At 39.6% G+C, this 27,174-nt stretch overlaps 2 protein-coding genes and 1 non-coding gene across 7 annotated transcripts; 2 read left to right on the forward strand and 1 right to left on the reverse strand.

The window, feature by feature from the left end:
• Positions 1-13,636: 13,636 nt before the first annotated feature.
• LOC112284588 (large ribosomal subunit protein uL16) lies at positions 13,637-15,380 on the forward strand. The gene is made up of 4 exons (XM_024524494.3): positions 13,637-13,697; positions 14,124-14,625; positions 14,877-14,958; positions 15,121-15,380. The coding sequence occupies exons 1-4, from the start codon at positions 13,688-13,690 to the stop codon at positions 15,196-15,198; spliced, it is 672 nt and encodes a 223-aa protein (XP_024380262.1). The 5' UTR covers positions 13,637-13,687; the 3' UTR covers positions 15,199-15,380.
• Positions 15,381-15,936: 556 nt separating this feature from the next.
• TRNAA-AGC (transfer RNA alanine (anticodon AGC)) lies at positions 15,937-16,009 on the forward strand. The gene has a single exon. It is a non-coding gene; the product is annotated as a tRNA-Ala (tRNA).
• Positions 16,010-16,779: 770 nt separating this feature from the next.
• On the reverse strand, positions 16,780-26,793 carry LOC112284587 (uncharacterized). 5 transcript variants are annotated; one of them, XM_090252127.1, is made up of 21 exons: positions 26,587-26,713; positions 26,151-26,427; positions 25,296-25,428; positions 24,809-25,067; positions 24,499-24,583; positions 24,280-24,380; positions 23,591-24,118; positions 23,017-23,334; positions 22,716-22,849; positions 22,266-22,317; positions 21,630-21,752; positions 21,310-21,385; positions 20,758-20,942; positions 20,342-20,536; positions 19,901-19,972; positions 19,251-19,466; positions 18,582-18,707; positions 18,207-18,356; positions 17,925-17,986; positions 17,571-17,646; positions 16,780-17,156 (listed from the first exon to the last, which is right to left on the reverse strand). In XM_090252127.1, exons 5-21 carry the CDS (start codon positions 24,578-24,580, stop codon positions 16,992-16,994), a joined length of 2,661 nt encoding a protein of 886 aa, XP_090108253.1. In that variant the 5' UTR covers positions 24,581-24,583; positions 24,809-25,067; positions 25,296-25,428; positions 26,151-26,427; positions 26,587-26,713; the 3' UTR covers positions 16,780-16,991. The 5 variants fall into 5 exon arrangements, 4 of the variants coding, with proteins under 4 accessions (XP_090108253.1, XP_024380256.1, XP_024380258.1 ...); XR_016504257.1 differs by lacking the exon at positions 25,296-25,428 and having other exon boundaries at positions 18,207-18,451; positions 26,587-26,760; XM_024524488.3 differs by lacking the exon at positions 25,296-25,428 and having other exon boundaries at positions 26,587-26,793.
• Positions 26,794-27,174: the final 381 nt, after the last annotated feature.

Here is a 27,174-nt window from a genome sequence, read left to right on the forward strand (position 1 = left end):
ATGGATCCAAAAAAGGTAGAAGCAATTATATCTTGGGAAGTTCCGAAGACGGTTAGAGATGTTCAGTGTTTTCTTGGATTTGCTAACTTCTATCGGATCTTCATCAAGAATTATTCTCAAGTTGCTGCACCACTCACGCGTCTAACAAGCAAAGACAAGCTCGAATGGGGATCACAAGCAGCAAAAGCATTTCAAGATCTTAAGACGGCATTCACTACGGCTCCAATCTTGGTACAACCTGACTTTGCAAAGGCTTTCTATTTAGAGACCGATGCTTCAGATTTTGCTTTGGGAGCTGTGCTTTCACAGATGGGCATAGACAAGAAGCTTCACCCAGTTGCATTCTATTCACGAAAGTTCTCTGCTGCTGAGATCAACTACGAGATCCAAGACAAAGAGCTGCTTGCTATAGTGGATGCCTTCCAAGAGTGGCGTCACTTCCTCGAAGGAGCTGCACATCCAGTGACTATTTATACGGACCACAAGAATTTGGAGTACTTCATGACAGCTCGAATTTTGAATCGTCGTCAAGCTCGATGGAATATGTCTCTATCACGATTTGACTTTATTATCACTTACCGCCCTGGAAAACAACAAGGATTATCTGACGCATTATCGAGGAGATCGTATCTTGCGCCAAAGGCTGGAGAAGCAACGTTTGATCAACAATGTACAACATTGTTGAAACCAGAAAAATTCAGGATTTTTGCTACTGTTGCAACTATCGATGACGGCTTCCTCAGCGAGGTACGTACTACGACCATTGAGGATTCTATAGCTCTTGACATCGACCATGGTCTTCAGTTTCTATGGACTTCATTACGGACCTACCGCCATCGAATTTATTTGACAGCATCTTTGTTGTGGTGGATCGATTTACAAAGATGGCGCATTTCGTGCCTTGCAAGAAAACATCGTCAAGTGAAGACACCGCAAGACTCTTTCTTAACAACATATATCGTTATCATGGCCTACCAGATGATATCGTGTCAGATCGAGGTACTCAGTTTGTATCCAAGTTTTGGAGGTCCCTCTTTGAGATATTGAAGGTGGATATTAAACTCTCTTCGGCTTTTCATCCTCAAACTGACGGTCAAACGGAGCGGGTGAATCAAGTTTTGGAGCAATATTTACGATGCAGTATCAACTATCAACAAGATGATTGGACTGCATATCTACCGCTTGCTGAGTTCGCATACAACAACACTCTTCATGCGTCAACTCAACAAACACCATTCTTCTCCAACTACGGATACCACCCCAAGCTCGATTTATTGAGTTCTTCAGCAAATAACAACCCAGCAGCTGAAGGATTTGTGAAGCAACTATCGGAGCTTCAAGCGACGTTGAAGCTTCAATTGCAATCTGCCCAAGAGAGTTACAAGGCATTTGCAGATAAATATCGAAATGAGGCGCCTACTTTTAAAGTTGGAAGTAAAGTATGGCTTCTTCGACGGAATATCAAGACCAAGCGGCCATATGACAAATTGGACTATCGGAGATTAGGGCCATTTGTTATCGAGAAGCAGATCAATCTGGTGGCATATCGTCTGGAGTTACCAGCTACTATGAAGGTACATCCAGTCTTTCACGTGTCTTTGTTGGAACCTTATCGAGAGTCAGCTTTTCCCCAAAGAGTACAAAGTCCGCCACCAAGTATCGAAATTGAAAACCATGAGGAATACGAGGTGGAAAAGGTACTAGATTCACGGCGTAATAGGAGAAAATTGGAGTATTTAGTGCATTGGAGTGGATACGACATCAATGAACGAACATGGGAGCGTGCCAAAAATCTTGCCAATGCACCAAAAAAGGTACAAGAATTTCATCAACGATATCCTCATAAACCTAAGCCGATTCAACGATAGCTTCTTGCTGAAGCTTGCTCATCAAGTAGCATAAAAAGGGGGGAGGGCACCTCCAAAACCCATAGTTCGATAGTGTAGAACTTTGTTAGCAACTATAGTTTGCTCTCATCATTTTAGCCTTTGGACATGGATAGTCAAGATACTATACTTGTTATGTCATCTCAAGCGACTAGCTCACGAAGACGACCGCGAGATGAAGAACCGCCTGCACCACGACGACGTCGGAGGATACCGAGCAACAGATTGCTAGTAATTGTATTTGAGGTCGAGCCTGCCTACGACGGTCAGCCAGAAGGTGTGTTTGGAGGACAGTTTCACAATGAAGACACAGAAGTCCACGCTTGGTCAGAGGTTGAAGGTGTTGGTCACTACTGTTGGCTCCAAGGGCCGATGAATCATTTGCCTCGCGAACAACAATTGGAATTCATAGCGGATGTGATGCGACAGATTTTCATTTTCTTGCGTTGGTATTGACTGATAACAACATTGCTTCTCGGAGACCTCGAAGTTAGAAGAGGAGGTGATGTCATGGACATACATTGGAAGATTCTTCGAATATTCTTCTAGAATATTCTCTAAAGATTCTCTAAAGATTCATTTAGAAGGTTCTAGAAGATTCTTAGAATATTCCCTAAAGATTCTCTTAGAAGGTTCTAGAATATTCTTAGAAGGTTCTAGAATATTCTGATAAATTCTAAGAAGTTGCTCGAGAAGTTTCCTAATTAGTAGAAGTTGTTAGAGAAGCGTCCTAGTTAGCGGAAGTAGCTCGAGAAGCTTCCTATTCAGTAGTATATATAGGAGTCGAGGCTGAAGGATTCTTCAGTCTCGACAACACATCTCTTGGAGTTCTAGCTCACCTTTTTGGTGTTGTTCTTGTACTCATCTGTTTAATCTAGTTCTGCCACTTCTTCTTGAACTTCTTGTTAGATTTCAAGTCTGTATTTTGTGTCCGTGACACCTTAGGTGTATTATAATAATAGTAGATGGTCTAGGTAGCGTCTACCATGTCTTCATGGACTTGACTCACATACTTCTTCCACTGCTATCAACGCATCGACAGACAATGGTATTAAGTTGGGTAGGTCGTGATGGACGTGTGGTCATGGATTTTGTCCTTAAAACCGAAATTGGACAAGTTCTATCTCCTATGTTGTGGTTTCTAAATACAACTCATCCTTCTATCCTTCACGCTAAACATGAAAGTAGGGGGATATGTCTAGACTAATTTTGGGCCTAGTAGCTGCTCTATAAAGGTACTCCCAAAGGAATACTATTTAGATCCATGAAAGACCTATGTTTGGGTGCACATAGAAATGCCATGAACTACCAAATCTTGCAATGGTTCAGTGTGATCAAACTCCAATCGGTTGCATGTCATGTCGCGACATAGAATGACTCAGGCTCATTGGAGGGTAGTCAAGGCCAACATTGGAGACTTTGAATCTCGGGTCCCATTTGGTGTCGATATATTTCTATGAAATGTTACAACCAGATATTTCTAATATTAGCCACCTGCATAGGAAGATTATAGATAGATTGTTGATGGGTAGTGTTTATTGAGATCATTAAATATAGTTGGCGCTCTCCATAATATTTATTGTAGACTATAGTAAATACTGTAGCTATAGTATTTAGAGTCTAATGGAGAAGTACTATTTATCGTCTTCTCTTTTTTCTACTTATATACGAGACACAATCAGATCAATAGATAAATGTGTGTGTGAAGCTCTCTCTCTTTAGAAACCCTCTTGTGTGTATGACTTACTATTGCTCTTCTGTCTTTCTAAAACATTCTCAACATGTTATCACCACGACTCTCTTCTACACACTATCACAATTTTTTGCTCTAGTCTTTGACTCTTCAAACCTATTGCTACCCTTGCTTAGTGTCTGTGTCATGATCTTGTTCTTCTTGCTGGTCCCTCACACATTAGCTGCTTGCTTAGAGCACTTGTTCCACTCTCTGCCTTGTTTGCTCTGAATACTTGATCCAACCCAACTCCACCCTCTGCTTGCTCCTTGCTGCTCTGCTTGCTCCCTGCTGCACCTCGTGCCTGCCGCTGAACAGAAGCCGAATTACTGCCAAACAACTACCAAATTGCCACCAAACAAAACCCGAATTATTGTTGAACTGCTACCAAACTGCTCCCAAATCTACCGCTGCCACCCTGTCGCCGTTGACGCTGCCATCGTCATAGTCGCTGCTGTCCGCTGCTACCGGCCGTTGCCACCTTGTCGCACCTACCGCTGCCTGCTGCTGTGATCTTATTGCTATTTATTTATAATGAGTGATTCAACATCTTCAACTACTTCTACTATGGTTCCAACTATTACCAGTGCATCCCAACATTTTCAAGCTCTTTTATTTCTACTATTGACTGTGGATGGAAACAATTATCTACTATGGACAAAAATGGCAAAAGCAAATTTATTTGTAAAACAACTCTCGGATGCCATTATGTTTGAAGAATCTCCTATAACAAGTATTTCTATACTTCCTGCTATTCATTGGAAAGTACTTCTTCTCCTTCGTCGTCATCTTGTACCTACATTATAACATCAATATTTGGAAATAGAAGACCCTGCAGAACTTTGAAAGAATCTTAAATCTAGGTTTGATCATCAAAAGACCATTTTTCTTCCATGTGCATGTCATAATTGGACACATTTATGTGTCTTGGATTTTCCAAATTTAAATACTTTTAATAGTGAAATGTATAGTATTGTCTCACAATTATGATTATGTGGACAAAGCATTTCTGAAGAAGAAATGATTGAGAAAACTCTCTCTACATTTCCTCCTGCATCTATTGTGTTTATTTAACAATATAGGAACATGAAATTTCAGAGTCATTCTGATCTCATGTCCTATCTACTTCTTACGGAGAAGCAAAATGAGCTACTCTTGTGCAATGCGGAAGCTCGTCCTATTGGAACTATAGTTCCAGAATCTTATACATTTAATATTTCAAAGTCTAAGAAGAAATTATATAAACATGGGAAACATGCTCATAAGTATCAGGGTAGTCATAGTCAAGACCATTTCTACCTATATAGAAAGAATGAATGTTCTACTATTAATTATAGTAAAAAAAATAAATCAGAGATGCATTCTTGCCATAAGTATGGAATGATTGGACATTTAGCACATGCGTGCCATACTTCAAAATATTTTATTAAAATGTTCCAAAAAAAATAAGAAATTACAAGCTGAGGCTCATGAAGTTCATACCATGGATGCGTCCATGGATTCAATTGGTGTTGATGACTTAGAGGCTTATATGAATGATAGAACCTCTAAAGGTGAATCAAATGATGTGTTCATTGATTCTACAACAACACATACTATTTTGTGAGATAGACGATTTTTTATTGAAAAAACTTTAACTTGGCAAACTAAAAATATGATAACCATGGCTGGAGCAAATGCGTTTTGTTTCCAAGAGGGCACATCGATGGTAAAATTACCTACGGGTTCCATCATAAAATATAAATATGCGATGTTTGTATCCTCAGCACCTCGGAGTCTGATCAGCTACCGAGATGTGCGTATTAATGGTTATCACCTCTCGACTGCCACTTTAAATAGAAAAGAGGTTTTGGTTCTTGCGAAGAATCATAAAGTTGTTGAAAAAGCTTTTGCTACAGAAAATGGTTTATACTGAATTGTGATTCGGCCTCCCATTATATTTAATTTTGCATCATCTATCTCAAAGAGTTGTGTTTCTCTCTGGCATGGACAATTGGGACATCCAAGATCCACATTATTTAGAAAGATCATTCCATGTATAATTGATTACAATTTAAAGCCTGCACATGTAGACTCTATGGAATTATGTCGTGCATGCGTGTAAGGTAAAATGATTACTCGGCTTTCAATTTAGAAACTTCCACAAGAATTACCGCCAATGCTTGAAAGATTGCATGGTGATATTTGTGGTCCTATTAATCCAATATCAAGACCATTTCATTATTTTTTGGTCCTTGTTGATGCATCAGATAAACAATCACATGTTTCATTATTATCAACTAGAAACATGGTGTTTGCTAATCTTATATATATGCTTATTCACTTTCGAGCACATTTTCTTGATTGTCCTATAAAAACATTGCGTATGGATAATGCAAAAGAATTCGCATCAAATTCTTTTGAAGACTATTGTACTGCAATAGGAATTGAGTTGACATATTGTGTTCTATACGAACATGCTCAAAATGGACTTACAGAGTCATTTATGAAGCGTATACAACTCATTACCCGGCCACTCCTTCTTCACACAAATCTACTTGCATCTATGCGAGGTCATGCAGTTTTTATTGAGAAAAGAACACTATAAGCATAACACAAGTAAGTAGAAATCAGCAAGGTTGCACATAAGAGAAGTGTGGAATGAGGTAGTTCTCTCTTCCAACTCTCGTTACTTATAGGTGGTGGTTGCTGCCCTAAAAGGACTTCTTCCACCATTTGACTTTTACACATATGCTCCTTGGATCCTTTGGCTCATACCACGAGGGTATCCAAAGATCTTAGGATCCTATGGCATCTTATATACCACGAGGGTATCCTATGCCATATACTAATTACTCTTACCTAGTTCTTTGGATATTTCCTAGGACACATTTTATCCTCTTGACTTTGACTCTTTTTCCTTGACCGCATCCTATGTCCATAGGATGCTTTTTTCTATATGCCAAGAGTCAAGCCTTTGACCATTAATAACTTATCTAATATAATATCCTTTACGAGGTAACTTATTTTATTTTAACTATTATCTATTCATCTTTATCTTTTACCTTAACACTCCCACTTTGCTAATTGTCAAAGCCCTTCAAACCTAATGCCTTTGTCAACATATGATGTCTATCTTTGACCAATGCCTTTGTTAACAAATCAGCAAGCATATCTTTTGTTGCACAATACTTCAAGTCAATCACTCCCATTTTAATCTTCTCTCTTATATAGTGATGTTGAATGTCAATGTGCTTGATTCTTGAATGATGCTTTGGATTCTTTGCAAAAGCAAGGCATCCTTGATTGTCACAATTCAATGGAGTTGCTTCCAATTGCACAAGTTCAATGTCCTCCAAAACTTGCCTTAATCATGTTGCTTCCATTGCACCCTGGCTTGTTGCCATATACTCTGCCTCCATTGTGGACCTTGCAATTGTGGGTTGCCTCTTACAATTCCATGAAATTGCTCCCACTCCAACAAAGAATACATAGCCCATTGTTGATCGCCTATCATTTGCATCTCCAGTCCAATCTGCATCACAATAACCATGCAAAGCAATACTTTCACCTCCAAGGCACAATTTGAAGTCCAAAGTGCCTTTCAAGTACCTCATGATCCTCTTGATGGTTGCCCAATGAATTCGTCCTGCTTTTGACATGTGTTGACTTATGACACTCACTGCATAAGCAAGATCCATCCTTGTACCAACCATTGCATATATGAGTGACCCAACTGCTGCATTGTATAGATCACCTTACATTTGGCCTTCAACTTGTGCAAACTCTTCATCCATGAGCTTCATCAACTTCAAATTGGACTCCAAAGGTGTTCCAATAGGCTTGCAATCCTCCATGTTGAATCGTTTCAACACTCCTTCAATGTACTTCCTTTGGCTCATTGTGATGGTATTGTTAGCACGATCTCTTGCAAATTCTATTCCTAAGTAATAGTGAAGCTCTCCCAAATCACTCATCTCATATTCCTTTTCTAACTTTGCCTTCAACCAATCCATCATCTTTAAAATATTGGTTAAGATGATTAAATCATCTACATAAAGGATAACAATCATCAAGAACTCTTTTGATTGTATCACATACATAGAATGGTCAGCCTCACTCCTTTGGAATCCCTCATTAACAAAGAATGTGTCAATTCTTTGATACCATGCCCTTGGAGATTGCTTGAGTCCATACAAGGATTTCTTCAACTTACAAACAAGATGTTGCTTGCCTTCTTCTACAAATCCTTGAGGTTGATCCATGTAGATGTCTTCTTCCAACTCTCCATTCAAAAAAGCTGTCTTCACATCCATTTGATGCATCTCCAAGTCCATTGCTGCCCCAATTGCCACAATGGTTCTAATGGTAGTGAACTTAGCCACGGGAGCAAATGTCTCATTGAAATCAACACCAGAAACTTGTGAGTATCCTTTGGCAACTAACCTTGCCTTATATCTCACAATATCACCCATTGCATCCTTCTTGGTTCTAAACGCCCACTTACAACCAATTGAAGATCGATTTGGTGGAAGTTGAGTCAATTCCCATGTTCTATTGCTCATGAGAGATTTGTACTCTTCTTCCATAGCCTCCTCCCACTTCAACACATTCGTAGACTTTATAGCATCACATATATTCAATGGATCAGCAAGGAGTGCAACATTGGCATGTTCTTCACTTACTTGAGGAAAGATGTGGTCCTTCCACCATTCACCACATTGTTTTCTTTCTCTTGTAGGATATCTCCTATCATTTGAAGAAGATTCACCTTGATGCTCTCCAACCTTCTTTTCTTTTGAACCTTGTCTCTTCTCACTCAAAGGTTGGTATTCCTCATCATCATCATCACCTTCAACTTCTTCATTGTTTTTCATCCCAATTGTATACACTTTCTTCTTCTTCTTCTTCATCTTCTTTGGTTCTTCATGTTGATTCAAATCTCCACTATCTTCATTGTCTTCATCTTCTTCTTCTTCTTCTTTCGTTGCTGAAATTGAAGATGTGTCCACAAACACACCATTACTCCCACTTGGACACATCTCCAAGTGCTCACAAGCACTTTTATGCTCCATAAATTCAACATCACGACTTTTGATGATCTTCTTGGTATCCAAACACATTAGCCTATATGCCTTGGTACCTTCACAATATCCAAGAAACATACATTTTGTACCTTTTGCATCAAATTTGGACCGCATACAATCTGGTACCTTTGCATAAGCAATGCATCCAAAAGTCCTCATGTGTGAAACACAAGGTTTCTTCCCACTCCAAGCTTCTTGTGGAGTCATTGATGTAAGTGCATTTGTAGGACACATATTCCTTGTATACACTACATTCACCACAGCTTCCGCCCAAAATTCATGCCCAAGGTTTTGAGCATGAATCATACTCCTTGCTATCTCCACAATAGTTCGATTTGCTCTTTCAGCAACTCCATTTTGTTGTGGAGTATAGGGAGTGGAAGTTTGTCTTGCAATACCATGAATCTTCAAATACTCATCAAAATGCTTTGACAAATACTCACCTCCATTGTTTGTACGCAACATCTTGATCTTGCACTCACATTGCTTCTCCACAAGTGCCTTAAATTCTTTAAACTTTGAAAAACATTCATTCTTGGATTTAAGGATGAAAATCCACACCTTCCTTGAAAAGTCATCAATAAATGTAACAAAGTACCTTGATCCTGCCATTGATGGTGTCCTCATAGGTCCACAAACATCAGAATGTACAAATACCATAAGATCTAATCCACACAAAAGCAACAAAGAGAAAATGACTTCAACTTACTTGAATAGCACAACAAAGAGTGTGTGGGCCCATAACCTATTGAGAAAAGAACACTATAAGCATAATACAAGTAAGTAGAAATCAGCAAGGTTGCACATAAGAGAAGTGTGGAATGAGATAGTTCTCTCTTCCAACTCTCGTTACTTATAGGTAGTGGTTGCTGTCCTAAAAGGACTTCTTCCACCATTTGACTTTTACACATATGCTCCTTGGATCTTTTGGCTCATACCACAAGGGTATCCAAGGATCTTAGGATCCTATGGCATCTTATATACCACGAGGGTATCCTATGCCATATACTAATTACTCTTACCTAGTTCTTTGGATATTCCCTATGACACATTTTATCCTCTTGACTTTGACTCTTTGTCGTTCTCTTGAAATTGTTTCACCACATGAGCTCATTACGGGTCGTATTCCAAATGTATCTCACTTACGAATATTTGGTTGTCATGCTTGGATTCTAGTATCAGAACCTCAACGGCGTACCATTAGAACTCATCGACAAGAAGGCATATATGTTGGTTTTGATTCACCAAGCATTATTCGTATTGTTGATCCATCAACTGACACATTATTACGTGCACGTTTGTAAAATTTCCGTTTTGAAGAAAATATATTCCCATCTCTTCGAGGAGGAGTATCCAATCAATAAAGAAATAAAGTACTCATATTTGAAACACCAGAAATGTTTACAATGAATCCCAATCTTAGGACATCTTTGGCAGAAACTGAAGTTGTTTAGATTTTACATTTAAAACGGATTGAAGATGAAACACTTGATGGCTTCAATGATGCACCTAAAATTACAAGAGTTCCTATTAATGAGGCTCAGAATGCACTTGCTCAGATTGCAAAGCCAATGACTACAATACCTCAAGTTATAACAACAACAACTAAAAGAACTCGTGGACGAGATAAACAACCACGTAAGAAAAAAGCTATAAAATTAACTAATTCTGGTATTATTTCTCAAGAAATTGCCACTCATCTTGCAAGACTACCAATTCATGATGATATATCCATGCATAATGTACCTTCAATTCCAATGAAAAACAATCTTGGAATTGGAAGGAATAAGAACAAGTTGAATAAAGAATTATCTATTCTGTATTGTACTGCAGATTATATTTGGAACAAACCATCTATTATGGTAGATGAATCATTTGCATATATGATTATAGAAGCTCTTTCTTGCAAGGAAGACGATCCTGAACCTTAAACCATCCAAGAGGCGATGCGTTGCTCAGATTGGTCAAAATAGAAAATTGCTATTGAGGAAGAGTATGCCTCTTTGTGTAAGAGGAAAGTCTTTGGTCCAATTGTAGACACTCTTACAACTCGCCCCGTGGGATATAAAATGGTATTAATATGCAAGCGAGATGCTCAAGGCCAAATAATCCGCTATAAAGCTTGTCTTGTTGCTCAAGGATTTACTCAACGATTTGGTATTGTTTATGAATCATCATATTTTTCAGTCATGGATTCAATTACATTTCGATATATTATTGGAATGAAAGTTCATGCCACCCTTGAGATGCATTTGATGGATGTAGTTACTACATATTTATATGGTTCTCTTGATGCAAATATTTATATGAAAGTTCCACTTGGCTTAGAAACAGGAACTCCAAATCTACCCGCTCTAGAAAAATATCGTGGTATTAAATTATGTAAGGCCTTGTATGGTTTAAAACAATCTGGACACATGTAGTATCAACGTCTTTGAGATTATTTAATTACAAATAATTTTATAAGTGATCCACTAATCCCTTATTTGTTTATCAAACGAGATAAAACTAGTTTTGTGATCATCGCTGTATATGTTGATGATCTTAACCTAGTAGGTACTACATTTGCATGTGTTACAGCTACAAACCTACTTATATGTGAATTTGAGATGAAAATGTTAGGAAAAAAAACTTTTTGCATTGGTCTTCAAATTATGCATCTTACAGATGGTAGTATTTTTTTCTACCAACTAACATATATTAGATGAATCTTGTAAAGATTTAATATGATTGATGCTTATCCATTGTCCACACCAATGGTTGGACATGGTCGTGATGGTCATGATCCATACCGTCCATGCCAAGAAGAGGAGAAAATATTGGGAGACCAATATCCATACCTCGCAGTGATTGGAGCACTTTTGTATTTAGCTACATCTACAAGACCAGATATTGCATTTGGAGTTAGTGTTCTTGCAAGACATAGTGCATGTCCAACACTACAACATTGGAATGGCATCAAACATTTATTACGTTATTTAAAAAGTAATGAAGACTTGGAATTATATTACACAAAAATTGCAGATCCAAAATTGGTTGGATATTGTGATGCAGGATATAAATCTGATATTGCAATAGCTAAATCTCAAACAAGATATGTATTTTTAAGACATGGAGCTACAATATCATGGAAATCAGTGAAACAAACAATAACTACAACTTCATCCAACCAAGCAGAAATTATTGCCTTACATGAAGCATCTCGAGAATGTATTTGGTTGCGATCAATTGATAAATTCATTCAAACAACCTGTGGATTTTCATATGATGATTCTCCAACTATCTTGTATGAAGATAATAGTGCTTGTATTGCACAGATGCAAGTTGGTTTCATTAAAGGCAACAGGACAAAGCATATTGATCCAAAGTATTTTAGTTATACTCATGACTTGATTACTGATCAAACACTTATAATTAAGAAAATTGAATCTACAAATAATCTTGCTGATCTCTTCACCAAAGCTCTCCCATTAAGCAACCATCGTCGACTTACTTATGGCATTGATATGCAGTGACTTGCTTTTCTTAAATATGAAAGTTAATGAGCTCTTTAAATAATTAAAGAAAATGATGTTGTACTCTTTTTTCTTCATCTATGGTTTTGTCCTTAAATAAAATAAGGTTTTTCTAGATAAGGTTTTAATGAGGCAACAATTCTTGATCTTGCAAGATCACAGAAAAGTATAAATCATGATTCTATACAAATTTTATATTATGTAAATATTATGATGAGCGAGGAGGAGTGTTGAGATCATTAAATGTAGTCGGCGCTCTCCAGTTTCGCTGCAACACGCAGTGAGCCTACAGATATTGCCAAGCATTACGGTCATATCAACCTCACTTTCCACGAGCTATTCAAAATATCGAAGACGGAAAGAGTTAAACCTTCGTGTGTAGAAACTAATGACAACCTTCAAACAGTAGTTTGTATGAGTGAATCTTCTATGTTGTCACTATACTTCATGCAAAATCATACAGAAAGACTCACGACCAATCTTATGCAGTTATATTACAGTTTAAGAAAGAATAAATTTAAGGCTTATAACATGTGCTATGTTCGAAACCGAAAATTCTGCGGGATGACAGCCAATGCTTTCTCCTTCTGGCAAAGGGAACCTTCGAGTCGATCATTTTAGAACAAGTAATTTAAATAAAGCCCGTACTTTTTTAACTGTCACTAAATTCTAATGTATGTTCAAAGAATATTTTTTTACAAATTTCTACTTTATACTCCAAATAATAATATTAACAAAAAAAAGTTTATCACCTTCTTCTTCTAACTCTAACCTTTTGTAATTTTAAAATAACATAACAATATAATACACGTGATGTGGTTTATTCATCACTAAATGCTTACGATGCTTTTTTACAGACAAAAAAACCACATCACCAAGCGAATAAAAACGAACAAAGCTGCAGAGCCATTTTTACTAATATGTACTTTACACCAAAAAATAGCATTGTTAAAGTTTACCACCCTAGTTTCTTCTTTTTTTTTTTTCTTTTTTTTTTGACACACCTTGTTTGTTAACCAATTGGGCGAGAGTTTCCATTAGGCCCATCCATAAGTATCCATCCCGGGAATCGAACCCTCCAACCATGGCATTCGCTTTGAGTACCTCAATGCTATCACTTGGTATAGTTTCGGGTTATCTCCGACCGAAAGAGCTCCGTAACCGGGACTCGAGAACCCAGATCAACTGGGTGCAAACTAGGTATCCTAACCGTCAAGACTATTACGGAAGTGAGCATTTACCACCTCAGATCCGTAATTCCTAAACGCCAACCGGCAGAAAGTTGCCGTCCGTCCGGCAAAGGGCACGAAGCCAGGTTGGGGGGGGGGGGGGAGAGATTAGGGTTTGGGGGCTCTCGCAGCCCTGTGGAGGAAGAAAGGGTAGAGCCTGGTTCATAACCAAGGCAGCTTCACTGCCCTCCACCTTTTTCACAACTTCCCACGTCCCCTCGCGACTCGGAACCCCCTCCGTCGCACCTCATACTTCGCCATGGGCCGCCGTAAGTCTCCATCATAGCTTTGTTCTTTGAAAACCTCACACTATCTCGTCGCCCTGCCAGTTCTCTTGCTGGTTCTGCTTCGATCTGCTGTTGTTTCCAGTGTTTTTCGGAGCTGGGTCTTCCGCTTCCTGCTTCAGTCTTCTGGACTGTGTTGTAATTCGCGTTCTATGTTCGCTATGGGTCGCCGTAATGTCTTCTGTGTCCCGCTCATCATTTCCTCTTATGGATGGGTACTTGTGGTTTAAGATTTAGGGTTTTGATTCTTAGGGTTTTCTTTGTCAACATCGTTGCGTGCTTTCAGTGTGGTGGTGTTGTGTTGCACACGAGTCTGGTTTCGATCTGACTTAGCTTGAATGCTAGGTTCCGGTCTATCGTGTGTTTTATGGTATGGAAGGTTGTTGATGTGGTGAGAGTGCTGTATTGCAGGTCCGGCTAGATGCTACCGGCAGATCAAGAACAAGCCTTACCCTAAGTCTCGATTCTGTCGGGGTGTTCCGGACCCTAAAATTCGTATCTACGATGTGGGCATGAAGAAGAAAGGAGTTGATGAATTTCCCTACTGTGTTCACTTGGTGTCATGGGAAAAGGAAAACGTCTCTAGCGAGGCTCTGGAGGCTGCTCGTATTGCCTGCAACAAGTACATGACGAAGTACGCCGGAAAGGATGCCTTCCATCTGCGCGTGCGCGTGCATCCCTTCCATGTGCTGCGTATTAACAAGATGCTTTCGTGCGCTGGAGCTGATAGGCTCCAGACAGGCATGAGGGGAGCCTTTGGAAAGCCACAGGGTGTGTGTGCTCGTGTCGCCATTGGTCAAGTGCTCTTGTCCGTTCGTTGCAAGGATCAGAATGGTGTGCATGCACAGGAGGCTCTTCGTCGTGCTAAGTTCAAATTCCCTGGTCGTCAAAAGATCATTGTCAGCAGGAAGTGGTGAGTATCTTGGATGTTGTTAATTGTGGTTATCGATTGAGCTCTGGGTGGTGTAGTCCTTTAAGATAAAGAAGGCCCGGCGTTCTGGATCCAGACATCTGATTTATGTAATCTCGCATCGGTTTGTCATTATATATATATTTTTCACATTTTTTGGTCAGTGGAAACACGTAGAGCCCTTTTGCGATACATGTGAGTTTGGGTCCGTGAGGTTTAGACCTCTCTCAAACACGTGTGTCCTCTCTATACAGGGGATTCACTAAGTTTGCCAGAGTGGACTACGTGAAGTGGAAGGAAGAAAACCGCCTGGTTAACGATGGTGTCACTGCTAAGGTGAGTTACATTGTGATGAATGAGGAGCTTAGAGTGTTTTCCCTCTTTTCTCTGAACTGAATCATTTATATTTGTTGCCAATTATGGCGAATTCTTAGGGTTCTCTATTGTTTCAGCATGAGCTACTCCTAATTTTATTTTCATGTTTTCCTTGCATGACAGCTTCTTGGATGCCACGGACCTTTGGCCAACCGCTCTGCCGGAAGAGCGTTCATTGATGCCGCTGTTGCCACTCACTAGGCATTTCATCTAGATACCTCTTACAAGTAGAGCTGCAATTGCCCACGAGATTGATTTTTAAATGAACGTTTATCTTGTTAACACTCCAGTTTTAATTGTTGGAATAATCTGTGCAACCTATCTGATGATGATATGTATTTCCTTCTTAGTACTGTAATCAATGAAGTAATCTTAGTATGGTATCATGTGTTTCATTCGCCAGGTCTTTCAGTTCTTCGTTACTTTTTCCTGGGTTCTTCCAAAGGCTGCTTCCGTGTCTTTGTAAAGTTGTGATATAGCTATCTACACATGGCATCTAAATGCAAACACAACCGGACATGCTGATATAGCTACCGCATCAATCTCCAGCTCCTGTGTTTGGGTTGGCGGGTGTAAATATTCGTTACAAGATTGTTGAATCCCAGGTTACTCCAGTGAACGATAGACATGATCTATTCTGACCTTTGAATGTTTCATGACTACGTAATCATTCATGACTGTAGTTCAAGGTTATGTAGATGGAAAGCTGTTTTAGGATTTTTACTTCTGTATGAAGTAGCACGACACTTCATCCCGTGTACACTGACATATAATGCTATGTCAGGAATTTAATGGCTGGGAAAGCCCTCTTACCCTTCACTTGGGAGGAATTAAGGAAGGTGAGAAGATAAGGATGGTTGTGGTTGGGCTGAGAACAGGGTCAAATTTAACATGAAGGTCAAAATATGTCATCAGTTTAGGGCGACAGCCTCTGGGATAGGGGATGTAGCTCAGATGGTAGAGCGCTCGCTTAGCATGCGAGAGGTATGGGGATCGATACCCCACTTCTCCAGCACTTGGTTAGCTCGTTGTGTCACTACAACTTTCGTTTTATCCTTGATGTGAAAAATGAATGTAGTGATTATGATTTAGATATCTAAATATAATCTAACTGTATGTATATATATGAAATTTATTTATAGATGTTTTTATTTTTATGTTTTTGTTGTGGTGTGTGTGGATGTTATACAGACATATACACTTTATTATTAGGGGTCGTTGCTTTGCCTTAGGAGTAATATGTTGATGCAAACAACACAACAATGAATCACGATGCAAACAAAACAGCTGAGAACCACACAAAAGTATTTCAATAGTACGTCATTAAAAGATATATTTTCTTATGTTTAAAAACATAATTTTATGACTATACATTGTTAGGAATATATTTTTTAATATAAAAATTACATGAAATTAATCACATTTACACTGCGTTACATTGTTATTGATACACTTCTGAGTACATTGTTCAGAAAGAGATTGTGATTTTTGTCAGTTGATCTCAATGAAAATTTCAAAATGATGTGTGATTATCAAACTACATGTTTAAATTAGTTTTTATTTTTATATTTTTACAAGCTTATATTTGCCAACAGATAGAAAAAAAACTGCCAAGCTATTCACAGCCGTCGACATGTCCACTTAGTAGAAGCTTGGTTGTCCTCTCATGCTTGTATGTGATAGCATTTCGTTCATTGAAAGTTGGTCCACCTGAGCCTAAAAAGACATTACTTATGACAAGAGATCAAGAGGCAAATGGCAGATTGAAATCAAACATTAGAATTTGAAAGAAGATACGCAAGGCATTAAAAGATAGATTACTGGTAGTGCTGTGTACATTGCGTTTCCTCCACGTACTCCTACTTAACACAAAATGGTATTGGAATGTGTTTATGTAGTGTAACCTAGGTATCTCTTATCAATGCAATACGTCTTCATTGATTATTATCTAAATACAGTATTGAGATGGAAAAAAATGAATCTTAACTGCATTGTCAAGCATTGGCCTTCGAAAGCACTTGCTTGTACAGATCTACATACTGGTCGGCTGAAGTATCCCAACTGAAGTCAATGAGCATAGCCTTTTTAACTAAATCTTGCCACCATTCAGGTCTTTGCGAATAATAATCCAGCGCCCGATCCAATCCCCAGTTCAGACTCTGAACGAGACAGCATACAAGTTAACCAAGTTCGTACGTCGCACATCAATAATACTGGCAAGAACTAGAACTACGAACAGACTGCCCTAAAACATTTTGACATTAACTGCCAGCTAAATAAAATTGAGCCCTGAAAAGTTCTCAAGAGATACTGCAGAATATCTTCACTACATGTTTTGTGTGACCCGTGGCTTAACTACTACCCATATACCCAATCCTTCTAAAGCAATGAACAGTTTTGTCTGTAACAACATATGCAGACCCATAAGATGTTAAAATTTTAGAACAAATAAAGACTCAGTTATCTGCAACATAGGTAAGCAATATTAATTTCACTATGTGCTCCCAAATGTCCCAAAATGAACGGTAATCAGACAACACACAGGACTTCAATATTCCATTTAATGTACTCACCCCTTCGTTTGCATCGTCAAATACAAATCCGTTCTTTTTCTCCTCGGGATTCCTTTCATCGTCGACATCAAACACACTGCAGATGGAGCAATCACAAGCAACGTTCAGTCCCAGAAGCCTTTGCCTACTTTAACAAAGCAACTTTTAAGCGTTGGTGGACAATGAAGTTACTGAAGGATACCAATCTAACTCCGACCCTGAGTAACCCACTGATTCAGCACTCTGAAATGACCTAAAAAACCTGAACTAAAAATTGAAACTGCTGAGTAAAAGACTTCTTATTCTGAATATCCAAATAACACTTCACGCAGCCTTGGAGGGAGAAACAAGGGTCGAAATTAAGCCAACACAAACCTATCTGCAAGCCCACCAGTCCTCCGCACCACAGGTATTGTTCCATAGCGCATAGATATCATCTGCAATTACAAGAAAACCACAATTATCAAAGAGCAAGCTATGATGGGATGACTAAACATACCACATATTCGTTTCGATTATGAAAACTAGTGATCTGACCTTCAGATCATTTTGACGAGTTCAGCCGGGGGTTAACAAGGCGTACATAACAAGATTCATGGCATTAAGTATAGTGGAGAAAAGAAAAAGAAAAATAGATGTTCCAAAGGAATATCAGACCTGTGTAAGACCGCAGGGCTCAAATATAGATGGAATCACAAAGATATCAGATGCCGCATATATGGCATGTGAGAGAGCCTCATCGTACTTCAGAACAAGGCGGATTTGGGGGTGGTTTTCGAACTGACGAGCAATACCCTCAAACTCATGCTGTTGGAGAAATTTCAAATTAGTAATTCAACAGCAAATAAATGTGTGTAATATGCTGATCAAAATTTTGGAGGGAATACATTTGCTGTAAGATCCTTCACAACCATCCACACAGCGGTACAGAAATCGATCAGTCGAAGCTCGATCACATAATCAGTACTCATGGATATTGTCATGGATATTAAATAAATTAAGTAAAAATAAAATTGCTCAAGAAGGCCATACCTGAATGTGAGGAACGGGACTAGATCCCAACAATATAAATTGACCACCTTTCTCTAACGTGCGGTAGATGGCGTGTCTAATGAGATGCACACCTTTTTGTGGGACAAGCCTTGTCACACATCCAACCTGAGAGACACATACGTGCGCTTGAGATTTCGCACTTTTAACAAATTAATAGTAAGCAAATCCTTATTCATCATAATAAGGATCTGAAAGCTGGATGAACGAAGATAAAACATACGTACTATGACTGGCATATGTATTGCCACCAGGACATGTTGATAATGGCACAGTAGTTAATTTTTTTCCTTGCTGGAACTCAAATACATAAAGAAAAAAGTAGATCTGAATAAAAGACACGGCTTATCGTGACAGCAAATGCATCATAGGCCTAGGTCAGAAATGGCAACAAACAACCAAAGAACAAAGGAGGTTTCTACTGATCAGCAGGAAGGTATGAAACGAAAGTTGCAACTGCCTCCCATTATAACATAAAAGCATCGATCAAAGATTATATGTAACGTTAGCTGCCTGATTATCATGAGGGAGAATTCCTATTTGAGGGTCAATCCGAAACTAGTCACGATATTTTGGGACATTGCCAAGAAGCCTCAATAATAACAAATTTGAGTTTAAAATGACCAAACGATAAAGAGACGCAAGTCCTACCAATGGCCTTCTTTCATCCTCGCCTTCACTAGCTAGCCCCAAGCGCTCCCGCAGCCTTTGCTTGTTGACAAACTTTCCATCTATATCATGCGCGCTATATTGGCAATCAATTAGAGTGTCTGTGGCTGGATCCCACACTTCTTGATCAATTCCGTTTAGAACTCCAAAAAACTTCTTTGAGTGTACACCCAATGTTCCATGCAAGCCTTTTCCACCCTGTAAATCATCGACAAGAGGTTACTGTTGTGAATGAATGGCATTGTGGAAAACTCAGATTTTCAGTGCACATGCAAGATTATAACAACTGATTTTAGTTGAGACAGTAAAATAATGTAAATCATCACACACTCAATAATATGGCAAATACGTTATCCAAGGCCACTTTGAAAATTATTGATTTGGAAATTTTACGGGTGATATCTAATAACCTGAAACACAAAGAATCTATATCTTTCAAGGCACACAGATTGCAATTAACTGCTTTGTGTGAAAAAAAAAAAACAAATGACAGAAACGAATGGAACATAGGGAAAGTGCAGGAGATTGCATAACAGGAAAAAAAATCAAAACCCACTTGTTACCACATACTCATAAATCTTGCATGCGTTCGAAAGAACATGAAAAAAAATGCAAGAACTTGTTACACGTACCTCTGGTCGTAGCACCTCTTGAGCATATGTGGGGGACACAGTAGTCACAACGTTGGAGAAAACAACTCCTCCCTACACAGTTTCGAAACGGATTTTCCACAATGAGAAGTGTCGACGTACTAATATTTCATTTAATTCTATTTTAAGTCGGATCTTCAGCGTAGAAACATAGCGATGAATTCTTCGCGGTAGTATCTTGCATGTAGGAGCCAGCCATTATTCATAGCTAGATTAGAATCACAGCGAAATATTTACCCCAATTTCAAGGTTGCACGTTTTCAAAAGAGAAAACATTAAACTAAAAAGGCCAATCGACAGCTTACTATCAACACGAACTAGTTACCTACCTCAATGAGTAGGGAAATCATTAGAAGTGTAACAGAAGCATGTACATCATTATTGAATCTTCGCATGATCACTAGGAGAAAGAGCATCAATGACCTTAAGTAGATTGATTTTGTTGTGATGGGAATTATCTTGCATTCGATCAGGACGCATCAGGGTCTGTGGAGACAGACCACATGCAGCGATTGCTCCAGAATTCTCAGCTCCTTGATACTCAAAATTATGGCAAGTGAATGCCAACCTAGCAGAGTCCAGCCCAAGTGGCACAAAAACATCCCAGTACAAAGGGGCCTGCAGAAATCACACAGCTGATTCAATCGTCAGCTTTGTCATAATAAGCAGGGCATGTAAACTGCTTAGCTATATAATTTCATTCCTAAGTATGAGCAGTCTCACTATCATAATAAATTATAAGAAAATGATCGAGCAACACTAGAAAAATATCTCAAGTGCTACTTAATTGAACAGAGGATGAAGAAAATAAATTGTAGATGATCGAGTATTAACATTACCACTACAGCAGTTTGCCAATCATGACTGTGAATTATATCTGGTCTCTTTCCAGATTGCAATAAAAACTCCATTGCAGCTCGGCAAAAGTAAGTGAACCGCCTGAAATCGTCAGGTTCACTGTAAAACTGCCCTCTCCAGAAAAATTTCGCTGGATGTAGTGGCTCAATAAAATACACAGGAAGCCCTGCACAGAACAGGATATCAATGGTATTACAGAATACTCGAACGCCGTGAATAGTTGAAACAGTATATTTATTGAGCATATAGATGCATGAACAGACACTCCCATAAAAATAAAACTGTTGTTAAAACACGTCTTGCAACTTAAGGGCATCCAAAAAATCAGAGACTAATGTTGATAGAGACAACTAAAACACACACGTCAAGTGTAGGTTGAAATGGCTCTTCCATTCAATGGCTAGTGATGCCACTTCGAGACCGAACTACAAGTACCTAAAGAGTCCTCTGAGTATGCTCTAAACGACTATCACTCAAAAAATGCCAAGTTCAAGAGCTTCAAACGTAAAAGTTAAAAAGAAGTAGTCGCGTACCTTCCACAATCCCAGACCACACTTTATTCTTGTGTGTTTGGCCATCGAAGGACGAATGGAGCTCCAAGTCCAACTCCTGTATACAAAAACGTATCATACGCCTCTTCAGAACAGGTCGATGATATCTGAACTACCTTGAACCCGCTTAAAATTATATCATATTAATCCATATAAGGGAGGAAAACAATTGTGATTTCAGCGATCATGCAACGAGTAATGATCACAACACGTAGATTAGACACCCAAGTTAGCAAATAAAGCCAACAGCATGAACACTTCAGTATTCAAACAACCATTAGGGTGAGGATTATGGAACAAACCTTGAGATTAGAGATGCGAGAGTAGTCCATACAATCATACTTCGGAAGAATAGCTTCCACAAGATGCCCCTTTCTTTGTAAGGATCGACTTAATCCTGTTAGCACGTCTCCCAAACCTCCAACCTTCAGAGAGCATGTCATTAGTCTCATCTCAGGATTTAAGTCAATTTGTGACTATCAGTACTGCGTCGTAAGAGAATCATAAGCGAACACTAATGCAGAGAAAAGTACGTCTTCGACCATCGATGAGATTTTGTCGCGTCTCCTAGTACACATGCATTGCCTACGTCATGTATTAAAGATGCTAACGACAGGGTAAGCAATTCATAGTTTGTGACCATCTGAGAACCAAGTACCACACATAAGATATAATACGCGGAAAATCTCACTATCCCCTTCGAGGAAGGCTAAGATAAGTAAAAACTTTTCTCATCAAAGTTTTCTTCCAGGTAAATTACATAAAATAGATGCTTCCTAGCTTTTCCTCATCTTTTAGAAAGATAGAGAATACCATGATTCCCATGCCTGCAAGCTTTACTAGTCAGTTGATGAATTGAACAATATTATAGTTTAAACAATTCCTCGACATAAGATGGAAATCTTTTTAAACAGAGTCTATGACTGAAAAAAACATACCTTAGCAACTGGGGCCATTTCAGCAGCAATGTGTATCACATATATTCCTGGCCTGAAGAATACGACAAAAAACACGATAATGTTATGATTATGTTTATCCAAATTTCAAACTTGTAATAGAGAACAAAAGACTGATGAAAGGCCAACGCCCTGAGATCTTTCGGGGGTATACTTCCTAAAAACGGGATATACTATTCTGAGAACAACCAATGGATCCTAAAAAAGACTTGCCAAGATAGACTCACAAAATAAACTAACCCAAAATTGAATAAGTTGGCATGGGACCTTATCTAATATGATCTATTCAGGAACAATGGTTCTCAACAGGGTGTATAGTGACACCTTCAATCTCTAAGAGCTTGACTTCTATATAGGCATTCCGCCTATCTAAATGATATGCCAACAAGAATAAGTGGAAGCAGTAAAACGTGAAAGGCAAAATTCTTTCACCTTTTCTTAGGTTGTAAAAGCTCCTGGAAAGCACCCACCAGGTCTTCGTCAGGCTCGTCTGCAAGATTAACATACACATCGCACAATCGTTTTTCTCTACGCCAAGCCATCAAGTGCAGCTCCTTTGCATCTTCCTGTACCACATGATTTCTCGAATGATCAATAAAATATGTTTCGCTTCCAATAATTTAAGAGCTCAGGATAGATCAGGGAATACATTCGATCAAGTGGCAAGCACTTATTACATACGCACACGCACACGCACACATACACAGTGAATTCCCATAAAAGTCCTCCTGACCTGGGTTAGCAAGTCACCCAACATCAACGCGTCGATGCGCAGCAGCAGCTCGCTCCAAAAGTCCCATGTCATTTCATCAACAGGAACTTGCACCACAGAGGTCTCATTTTCAGACTTTAGATCGTTCAAAGAGGCCTGGAAAGCTTCGACTTCTGCTGTGTAGATTTGCAATTGTGCTTGAATTTCAGCATCTGATTCCCGTATGCGCTCTTCCAAAAGTTTCACTTGTTCACGCAGCCGAAGATTCTCGCTACGCAGATCTAAAAGAGCATTCTTTTCAGCTACGGCTCGAGCAAGCAAGGACTTAAGTGAATCCACCTTCACAAAATAACGTCAGAAAGAACATTGAACAATTAATAATCATTATGAAGTACAACCATCACTTGCGAAGATTAAGGCAAATATTTTAACACGACCATGGAAATGCCATGTATCAATAGCAACTGGAATCAATTGCAAAAAGCAAGGTGATGTTATACAATGCTATACAATGTTACGACAAACCATGTCATCAGCTCAATTGAATGTTAAGGCTTAATTGTCAAAAAAGAAAAGACGTCAATTTAGATCTTACTTGGCGTTGGAGCGTTTGATCTTCAGAAGATGAAGAGCTGTCTGATCGACCAGCCAACTGAGCTCGCAGAGCAGCTGCCTCTTCTTGTAACGCCATGCTTTCATCTTCCAAAGATTTAAGCTCTGCGCTATTAGCATTCGCTTCAGCTAATTGTTTTTCCATATCAGCTATTTTTTTTTCTAATCCCACTATGTACTCTTGTAATCCTGCCCTTTCCCGTCCGGTTCCCCTGGAAAACTTCGTTATCTCTGCCTGTGCATCTGCAAGTTGTACCCTCAAAGAATTTACCTCATCTAATGAGCTTTGATATTTTGCTTCTAGTAGACCATTACCACCAGCTTGTTTAAGAGCAGTCAAGCTTTCTTTCATCACTCTATTTTCCTCCTTCAGCGTTGCGAATGCTTGGCTATCTACTTCAGTCTGAGCAAGTCCCTGCCTCAGTGCTTCAACCTCCTCTTCCAACAGCTGGGTCCTCTCCCTAGCTTGAACAGTATATTTCAGTTTGGCTTCTGACTCCGCAAGACGTGCCTGCCAGACCAATTAAGCAACAGAAAAAAAAAGAAAAAAAAAAGAAGTCAATCACTACTCAAGATTCCAAAATATCACTGGTGATGCTGGACATGAAGCCAAGAATTGCACTACGCTCACTTTGTAATCCAATGAACTTTAACCTCAAGCGCAAACCATACCTTCAAAATCTGAACTTGCGACTGAAGTTCTTCCTTTTCATTACGTGCTGTTTGTAATTCATTAACAGCGCGCTCACGCAGCTGGCTAAGTGTCCTGATATCTGATCATCGGAGCGATACATTAACACTCTGCCAGCTTTGTTGTATAGGTCGAGTTTCGTTATCTACAAAAGGGAATATGACAACTGCTACATTGCGGGACGGTGAAAGGCTACTCACTTGTTTCTGCTTCCTTCACCAAGAGCATAAGATCATTCACAGAAACGCCTGTACTCTCTCTGTTTGCAGTTGAAGCTGGCATCCTCTGCAAACCATTTCTACTGATAATGAGTCAACTATGAGCAGCTCCATTAAAGGAGGTGCACAGAAAAATCGTCATAAATTACAAAAGTGCACTATCATCCTGAACAGCTACAGTTGAAGGAGATGCTTCGAAAACATGTCTATTTACGCCAAGAAATTGCCATTGCCTATGGAGAAGCTCAGGAATTGGGCCAGACTATTAAGTGCCCTATGTCGCATATATTACCTCAAACGGACCTTCACTTGATGTCCTGTTTCCATCTGATTCCTGCCCCTCGGCATTCGAGGCAGCAGTTGAAGCACCACCTCCTTGAGCATAAAGTCTACCCCCATCCCCTGGTGGAGAAAGTTCTGCTCCACTGGATAATGTTTGAGGATCCTGTACTGTAGCTGGATTGTCTCTGCCATCTTCACCAGTACGATTACTTACTTCTGAAAGTGGACGGTCTCTCACTCGCCTAGATTGACTTCTTTTCGGGTTAGAGCTGCAATACAAAACAAACACAATAGCAATAACCTTAGATGTTTGCTATTCCTGATCAGAAGGTGAACGAGAGCTTATACCTGATCGACTCTCCTGGTGGAAACCGAAAATATTACATACCTTTTTGTTCCAATAATTACATAATGTAGTATCTATCAAACCCAGCAAATGAAGGGAAATGTTAGAACGAAGCAGACTCTTCAACTAATGCCACAATAATTTTACTTACTCGCAAAATTCGTAAATAAAGCAGGCTGACTAAACTCTGGATGTCGACTATATAGCCTCGAAATTTGTTATTCTGTGAAAAAAGTAGAAGCTAAAGCTTGAAAGCGCCACTTCTGAACCCATCGATGCATCGTCTGATGATACACACTATATCAGCTCTTAATTACGATAAAATTGAGCAATCTAGAATGCATTGTTACGAGGCATACCTTGTGGCTGCCAACTAGATCAGGAACTACAACTGTCATACCAATGAACAGTATCAATTCCGTCCTTTATTCACAAAGTGGAACCTAAACTTATTTACTATACTCACCACAATACTCCATTCCGTAAGTAAATAGGTTAATCACTGCATTCTCAAAGCATTTGTGATAGTGTACAGTGTTAACTTGCAATGCTGCGAAGCAGAGATTTTCAATGTACACAAGGATGAAAAGCACAGCATACAAACATCTTTTCTGGTTTCTGAGATGTTAAACAGCTCAGAATCAGTAAGATAATAATGTTTTATACTGGAATACTCGAAGTTGACAATGGCAATAATTTTAAGGCACACTCGGAGCAACTCAGAAGCTTGAGAGTTGCTGTTCGCAGCTTCAGATTATAAAGTTCAATTTCATAATTGAAAATTACTATTCGGGCACAAATGCAATTACAGAACCTTACGCGGGAGCGCTCCACGATAGGAACCTTGTTTACTACCGATAAAGATCCAAGGAAAAGCCAAGGAAAAGCCACTCCGAATAGACACGATTACACCCCAAAGCCACAATCTGTAGAGTTGATTAAGCTCCTGTACAGAATCGAGAACAAAGGAGAGGCAATTCAGCCAGTAGAGTTGAAGCACCCGAACCTGCTGCTGCGACCCCGAATTCTACACGACGGAGAAAGGGGCGTAAAGCAAAATCCACCACTCCCACGCTGCCTGAGCTTCGCTGAATCCTCAAAGGCAACTCTGCAGCCATACTTAACTTGGCTAAAGCTAATAAAATTGTGCGGGAAAATGCGGACGGGAACAGTTGTACTGCCTATGCTGAACGGCATCCGAGAGCTTGTTGCCGCTCGAGCCGACATTGCTCAAAGCCTCCTCCTCCTTCTCCTCCTCTCCCCTTATTTATGATATTAGAACCCTGCGGATTGAAATTCCATCATTCAGCCAAAAACAAAACTGAACAGCGGGGTAGCCCGTCCCTCGACGATCTCGCAAAACCCAATGTCCCTCACACCGAACTCATTTGCCTCCCGAATGCCTCACGACAAACGAAGAATGCCATCATCCCCTGTCTCACCTTGCACGCCCTCCAGGCCGCCACACATCACCAATCCTCAATCTGAAACCCCGACCGAAAAAGGTTCAGCAACCAAGGACTGAGCTCAAGCACAAAAATCGGAGCTCAACACTGTGCAAGTTTAACTTTGCGCAGCAGCGAGAGATCGTTCGCGAAACTCCCACCATAGTCGTCTCCGTCAGGGCCTCCCTCGTGGAACTCCATGGCATCCACACAAGCTTTTTCCACCGAAATCCGAAGCTGGCTCACGAGCCTCCGGCCACACCCAAAGCTCCCCCATCTTCCAAGTCAGAGGCCTTGGCCCGAACCTCCTGGTTCGGCGGCCCCCGCTGCGCCGCCCCATCCCGAGCCTGATGCGGCGTCTGGTGCCCAGACCAGATGCTCTCTCCCTGTGGTCTCGATGCACCTAATTCCGCGGACGGTGATGGGTCTATTTCCGGACCTTCGGAATCGTTACATATATATTTGTAATAATATAATATATACTGCGAATTATTCTTTCATCGCTATAGGTTACTTTTGAAGGAGATAAAGCAGTTTACTATTCTTATCAATACAATGTCGTTAAATAAGACTTGTGAGCCTACT

This window comes from Physcomitrium patens, chromosome 7 (genome assembly GCF_059467195.1).
Source record: "Physcomitrium patens ecotype Gransden chromosome 7, ASM5946719v1, whole genome shotgun sequence".
In the NCBI taxonomy this organism is placed as follows: Eukaryota; Viridiplantae; Streptophyta; class Bryopsida; order Funariales; family Funariaceae; genus Physcomitrium; species Physcomitrium patens.

Bases quoted from the DNA above. Each gene is read 5' to 3' on its own strand.
- LOC112284588 (XM_024524494.3), top strand. The intron at 14,626-14,876 runs GTGAGTATCTTG...CTCTCTATACAG, and splicing joins ATCATTGTCAGCAGGAAGTG to GGGATTCACTAAGTTTGCCA. The intron at 14,959-15,120 runs GTGAGTTACATT...CTTGCATGACAG, and splicing joins ACGATGGTGTCACTGCTAAG to CTTCTTGGATGCCACGGACC.
- LOC112284587 (XM_024524488.3), bottom strand. From the start codon at position 26,371: ATGTCGGCTCGAGCGGCAACAAGCTCTCGGATGCCGTTCAGCATAGGC. The intron at 24,584-24,808 runs GTAATATATGCG...AATGGTTTGCAG, and splicing joins CAAGTGAAGGTCCGTTTGAG to AGGATGCCAGCTTCAACTGC. The intron at 21,386-21,629 runs GTTTGTTCCATA...TTTTGTATACAG, and splicing joins CTCGCATCTCTAATCTCAAG to GAGTTGGACTTGGAGCTCCA.